The 7237-nt window shown below is 37.0% G+C and overlaps 1 protein-coding gene across 2 annotated transcripts in view; it reads left to right on the plus strand.

The window, feature by feature from the left end:
* Positions 1-4950, plus strand: part of PON2 (paraoxonase 2) — a 37258-nt gene extending 32308 nt beyond the window's left edge. Inside the window, exons 7-9 of one of the 2 annotated variants that reach the window (XM_004386137.2) lie at positions 3080-3161; positions 3945-4073; positions 4709-4950. In XM_004386137.2, the coding sequence (XP_004386194.1) occupies positions 3080-3161; positions 3945-4073; positions 4709-4867 (370 nt within the window). In that variant the 3' untranslated portion in view covers positions 4868-4950. The remainder of the gene's footprint in view (positions 1-3079; positions 3162-3944; positions 4074-4708) is intronic. The other variant, XM_023740509.1, reaches the window with a different exon arrangement.
* Positions 4951-7237: the final 2287 nt, after the last annotated feature.

Raw genomic sequence — 7237 nt, forward strand, 5'->3', positions numbered from 1 at the left:
ACACAGAGCCAGGTATTTGAGCGAAAGGAGGGGGAGGTGATGAGAGGTAAGGAAGATATCAAAAGAAGTGGAAAAAAAGCAACACCAGCAGCCAACAAATGGCACTCAGAGAGCCAGCTAGTGCGGGCTGGTGGAATCCAAGCAACCGGTGCTTCCCGGACAAGAGACTATGTCCGCGGAAAGCAGAGGAAGCTGAGTGTGGGTGAAGAAGTGTAGGGGGTGGGAAAGCGTATATCGCAAATTACTGGTTGTTTTGTCTCCCACTGGAAGCTCTGTGAAGCTGCTTTCTCATACCCCCTGTTTGCTGGTCTCCGATAGGAGTCCAAGATGGTGGATCCATGCTGCGTTAGCTGATAGGGGACCTCTACATGAATCTCCTCGCTCTCTGTTCTCTGTCAGTTTTCTCACTCCATTTGGTGCTTGGCTGAGTTCTTTATCTCTTCATTTGATGTTTTAGGGTTTCGGGATTTTTGTTTTCTCTGTTTGGCTTAGTTTTTCGGATCTTTGCTGTGGAGGGACAGCGTGGTGCTTCTGCCTAGAGCGCCATTTTGCCAGAAGTCCAACATTTTTCTTATAAAAATAATATATGCTTATTGTAAAATGAATATAGAGACTGTGGAATCATATAATGACATAAAGCAGCAACATGGATACAAATACCAGTTAAATTTTGGGACATATCATTGTATAATTTTATAAATGTAAATTTTTATATAATGGTGTAATATTTATATATACATATTAAAAAATATGATAGGTCTTTCCTTTTAAATAAATATGTCATCATTTTTATTGGCTGCATATTATTGTCCTGTAAGGATAATCCTTAATTTAACCAATTTCTTGTTAATGGATATGCAGCTTATTTACATTTTTTTTTTCCCAAACCATTGTATAGTTCTTATTTAGTGCTGAAACTTATCCAACTATCTGTTTAGGATGAAATCCCTTAGGGAGCATTACAGCATAACGGTTAAGTCTGTAGATTTTCGAGTCATACAGACATGAGTTTAAATCCCAGCTAGGACACTAGCTAAATGTGGTATTAGGTGCCCAACTTCTTTGCACTTTTGTGCAAGTATTTCTGTAGAACAGCCCCCAAACTACTTGCTCAAACTATATGAACCCTTTAAGTGTTAACTTTAATAGATATTGCCAAATTGCCCTCCAAAATTATCTCACTACTTTTATATGCATATAAGAAAGGATATTAAATTCTTTACTAGCTTTCTCTTCTACTACCTTACTGCCTAGAACAATTTAAACTGCTAAAAAGATAACAAAATAAGTTTGACAGTCCCTGACAACTAAATTTCCCTATGTGGGAATAGTCTCTAACTGAACTAGTCCAGCCTCTCCAGCCAAACCTGTTCTTCTCCCTAGTTCTCAAACTTCTGTATGAGAATCAAACTTTCCAGTCACCCGAGCTAAAAATAATAATAATAAATATAGGGGTGCGGGCTCACCTTTGACTCCTTCTTCTCTTTCATATCCATATCCAGCCAGTGAGCAAGTCCTGTTGATTCTACCTGTGCCTCCTTCTCCTGCTCTCATCCTTCTTTCCTTTCCCATTGACACCTGCTTGGTTTAGATTTGCATTCTCTGTGGCTAGAGTATTAAACTTTCTTCCAGGTTGTTTTCTGTCCACTTGCATTTTTTGCAGCATTGCCAGTTTTGTCTTTTTATATTCCACTGCCTTTTAAGGGCTTTACAAGAGGGTGCTCTGTCATCTTCATTTTTGGCCCCTCATACTGAGCACAGTGCCAGGCACAGAGCAAATGCCCAATAATTATGGGACAGAACTGACCATTTGTTATGATGCAGCTTCTTTATTCTAAAAATTCAGTGGACTCCAGTGGCTACTCAGATTAAGGCAGGCTAAAGAGTTGGACTTTTTAACAGGCTAACTCCAACCTCCCTTTTCTACTGTTCCCGTACCTTCCGTTCTCCAGACGAAGAACTTATTGTTATACAAACATGCCTCCCTTGTTCTTGCCTCTGTGCCTTTGTGCATGTGTTTTCTTCTGCCTAAAAGCTGCTTCATCCTGATAACCTTCTGTTCAAAGCCAGTCTGTCTCTATATTCAGTGCAACTGCTATCTCTTTTGTGAGCCCTTCTATGCTCTCAAGACCTAGATATTGCTCCAGTTTCTTGACTTTAAATACTTCTTATAGTACCAATCATGCTGTATGAGGTATTTAATGTGTACAAATCAGTCTGATCTTCCCAACACACCATAAAACTTTTGAGGACAGAGAACTGTGTCTTGCTCATGTTTTTATATTCCACAACATTGAGTTCACAGTTTTACACATGGTAGTTGCTCAATAGATGCTTATGAAACAATCGATTCAATAAGTAAAATTACCTTAAAATACCGCATATTTATGCAGATAACACACACCTTCTACATTTGTTTGCCAACTGCTCCTTCTCCCCATGAAGTATTTTCCTAAGTGCCGCTATGCAGTAAAAAAAAAAAAAAAAAATTAGCATAGCACGTTTACGAAAATACCTCGCAGAGGAGGGTACAGTTGGCAAACAAATGTAGAAGGCATGCGTTATTTGCATAAAATACAGTAGTCCATTAATTCATCCCCTCCTAGATGTAGACAGAGTGTTCTAAATAGATGCTTATCTCTTACTCTTAAAAATCTCAGTATATGAATAGTTTACTAAACTATACATGCAACATATATATTTACATGTAAATGATACCTAGAAATAGCAAATTACAGTGTGGAATGTAGAAGCTTTTTTTTTTTTTGAAGCCAAAACGTATTTGTTTCATTGCCCTTTCAGTGGCACACGTTATGAACTTTATATTCAAAATAATGTCGTATTATTATTCTTTACAAACCCTTTGGAAAATAATTTAACGGTTTCATGACTATTGTCGCAACACTGAGTTGATTTTGAAAGCTTACCTTTTAAATAAAAATTGACCTTTATCAAGCATTCCTTGAGGGCCCATGATTGGTTAACTTCTTGGCAGGTTGTTAAGACTTATTCTTACATACTGAATTATTGAAGCTTTATATTGGCATGGGTCTCTAACCAATGTGTCTTTTCTGCAAAGGTACATCTATGTTGCTGATATGTTGGCTCATGAAATTCATGTTTTGGAAAAACACACTAATATGAATTTAACTCAGTCGAAGGTAAAATGTTTATTTTTATTTATGCAATGCAGATTTTAATCTATTGTACTTTGAAATTATATGGCTATAATACATTTTATCATTACCTCACTTAGAACAGAATGTGAATGCCAGGTGTTACTATTCTGGGTTTTTTGTTGTTTTTTTGTTTGTTTGTTTGTTGTTTTTTAACATTATCTTCCTCCAACTAGAAAAGTCTCCTGTTCCCAACCATGACCATGATTACATGTAGCAGTGGGTTGGGAGTAATATTTGCATCAGATTTAGGGCCCATTCCACAAAGTACTGCTGGCAAGAGTTAAATTCCAATAAGAATTTCCACGATTGAAAAGACTTATAGATGAATTCTCAAATGAAGACTTAATGCACGTTGCCAGTTCTTTCAGTAATAAATGAGGTAGAAATTGAGTTTCACACCGTTATTATTTTCTTCCGGCTCGACAACACATATTTTAGGTTGATTATGAATTTCCTATCTTGCTTTGATTGAGTTCCTCAAGCTAAGTGATCATTGTGCATCTTTTAAGGGAGAAGGAGTTCATTTTTTAAGCGAGATGTTTAGATAGATTATCACCCTAACTTCCTTCATTTCAGGGAAGATGAAAAGTAGTTCTAAACCAGCTTATTAATTTTATTTTAAGCAATATTGGTGCCAGAAAAGTGGAAGCAAAGAGATGTGTGTAATTTCCCCACATACATAGAGGCAGCAAAGGTTAGCCCTAAATTATTTAATCCGGTCTCCCATGTTGTCATTTAGATATTGATATTTTTTTCATTTGGAAGGTACTCAAGTTGGACACACTGGTGGACAATTTATCTATTGATCCTTCTTCGGGGGACATCTGGGTAGGCTGTCATCCTAATGGCCAGAAGCTCTTTGTGTATGATCCAAACAATCCTCCTTCATCAGAGGTTTTTATATTTTTAACTTTTCAACCTTAATTATATAAGTCCTTTTGAACTAATAATACAGTACACTGTCACAGGGTGGTTTGTTTAGCCCTTTTGAACCAAGAACACAATAAACCTTTATGTAGTGGTTTTGTAATTACTTTAAGCCAATAATTGGCAGATTTTAACGTTGTTCACATTCGTTAACAAAGGTAAATCTTTTGATATATTAAATTATGGCGGAAACTAGTCAAAAAGCATTTTTATAAAGACAAGTGTCCTTCTTGTGTGGTATGCTGGCAATTTTTTAAATACCTGGCTTATTGTTAGCTCACCACATGACATGATTTTTGTTAATATTAAAGTAGCATGAAAGTACATACATTATTGTGGAGATATATTTATTAATGCTGAATAACTATAATAACACTAAATCCTGTATTGTCATGGGATAACTAGATGGTTTAAGAAAGTACTTTCTGTCAAGATTTGAGAAAGAACTTCAGTTTAAACATTAAAAACATTGGTAACTGCTGTTTTCAACAGCAAGTCCTCTTAATCATTGTGTCATTGTGGAAGACAGGGATTATTGATGATTGAGTGACATGGGCATATGTATGGTGTTTCTATCCTAATCCTTTGTATCTCCTGAACAGATTCTCCGCATCCAGAATATTCTAACTGAGAAGCCTACGGTGACTACGGTTTATGCCAACAACGGATCTGTTCTTCAGGGAAGCTCCGTGGCCTCCATATATGATGGGAAGCTACTCATAGGCACTTTATACCACAGAGCCTTGTATTGTGAACTCTAAATTGTACTTGGTATGCAAATGGGACAACTTCTCTTAACAATTTTCTATGAATTGCTAATTCTGAGGGAATCTACCCAGAAAATTCACCAAGAAATATATGGCATGCACAGCCGGCCCTCAGTATCTGCACTTTCCACATCTGGGGATTCAACCAAATGCAGATCGAAAATATTCAGAAAAAAGAAAACCAGACTCTTTTTTTCTTGTCATTGTTCCCTCAATAATACAGTATAAAAACTATTTTACATAGAATTTACATTGTATTAGGTATTGTAAGTAATCTAGAGATGATTTAAAGTATATGGGAGGGTGTGTGAAGATGTGCATAGGTTATATGTAAGTACTATGCCATTTTATTGTGGAAACCTTGGTGGTGTAATGTTTAAGAGCTATGGCTGCTAAGCAAAAGATCAGCAGTTCGAATCCACTAGGTGCTCCTTAGAAACTCTATGGGGCAGTTCTACTCTGTAGTGTCCCTATGAGTCAGAATCAACTCCACAGCAATAGGTTTTTTTATTTTTTAATGCCATTTTATATAAGGGACTTAAGCATTCCCAGATTTTTGTATCTGCAGGGGGTCCTGGAACCAATCCTCCACAGACAGCGAGGGACAACTGTATGGTTCATTTTATTTCAGTAAGGAAAGGCCCCTTCAGTTCTTAATAGCATTTTTCATATAGGAGGAAAGTGAACAGTTAAAAAAAAAGTGAAGAGTGAAAGAAGAAAGCTGCTTTTGGGTAAAGTAAATACCCTTTGCACAAAATAAGCCTCAACTTTGCCTTCCTACTGCAGAGCCTGAATTCCACTGATCTCGGGTGAGTTGTGTCTCCTTAAAATGCGAGTGACCTCAGTTCCAACTGTGTGACCACTGTGATTGTTTAGAACTACTGATAGAGGACATTGTCTGATGTTTTTTACTTACATTTTTGTTTAGCGCTTACGAGTTGGAGATATATTAAAGACTAACTAAAGTACCAGTTATGTTGGTGTTTAATTCACAAGGCATGCCCTCAGGAGGAATGAGAAGGCAGCTGCTTCTGTATGGTGTTTCCTTGGAAAAGGAGGGCATGGCAGTGTTAATTTCTTTCACTGAAAGCTGAATGTGAATGGGCTCTTTCTTTTAAAAAATGAAATAAACCAAAAGATCAGCTAAATACTGTAACTCTAATTCTCAGTTAGTATTGAATGTTCCACCAGCTCTCTTCCCTAATGGGATCCTACCGTAGACAGAAAGAGGAAATAAAAGGTTGGAGCTGGAAGATCATCCTGCCTCCTCATTGAACAGATGTGTGAACTGGTGCCAGGAGAGATGAGGTCAACAGTCCAGGCCACATGGTTAACCAGCAGCAATCCTGGGATCAGCCTGCCTCACAGGGGAGAGTTCTTTCCACTCATTGTGCTTCCCAGAAGACCATCGTAAATCCTGGAAAGAGACTTTCATATGTTTCTCTCCACTGCAAGTTCTCAAAGCACTTTACTTCACATCTCATACTCTTTCCCATCTTCATCATCATTCATCATCAAAATATTTGTCGATTACTTTCAATGTGCCAGATAAAATCCCAAAACCAAACCTATTGCCATCAAGTCAATTCCAACTCAGAGTGACTCTATAGGACAGAGTAGAACTGCCCTATAGGGTTTCCAAGGTGAAATCTTGATGGAAGCAGACTGCCACATCTTTCTACCGCAGAGCAGCTGGTGGGTTTGAGCTGCTGACCTTTTGGTTAGCAGCTGAGCACTTTAACCACTGTGCCACAGGGCTCCAGATGTGCCAGTTAATAACCTATAAAGATTACATGCATTATCTCATTTAATCCTCACAACCCTGAGGGAATAGGCCTAACAGTGCACAGACATTCAAGGTACACACCTATTAAGGGGTGGATCTCAATCTACTTCTGATGCCAGAGCCTACACCCTCATACGTGAAGCTACTACCATAGCACTAATGGTTTTAAAACGTAATATTACAGAAGTATTCTTAAATTTGGGCTCTGTCAATTTGGCCTGTTTTTTAATTTATATTTTAAAATAATCTGTTAGTAATGTATATTGGATGTAGTTCATGCTAAAATAATTACTATTTTTTACTGTCTCCATTGAAAAGTGTTACGTCACAGATGAATACAGCAAGATTAAATATTTTTCACCTAGTGACCCAAAACCAAAAAGTATGTCTTTTAGATTTTAGGCAATTCTAACATTGATTACCTATAAAGCTACGTTCAAAGAAAGTTCCAGAATACAATAAGCATAAAATAAACTTCTGTTGTCTTTATTACTTATTATCTTTGTTAAAAATTTTATTTGGCAAAAGTAGATATAAGTAAAGAAATACATGTATTATTTATTTCAGATAAGAATTTT

Source organism: Trichechus manatus, unplaced genomic scaffold, assembly GCF_000243295.1.
Source record: "Trichechus manatus latirostris isolate Lorelei unplaced genomic scaffold, TriManLat1.0 scaffold00156, whole genome shotgun sequence".
NCBI lineage: Eukaryota > Metazoa > Chordata > Mammalia > Sirenia > Trichechidae > Trichechus > Trichechus manatus.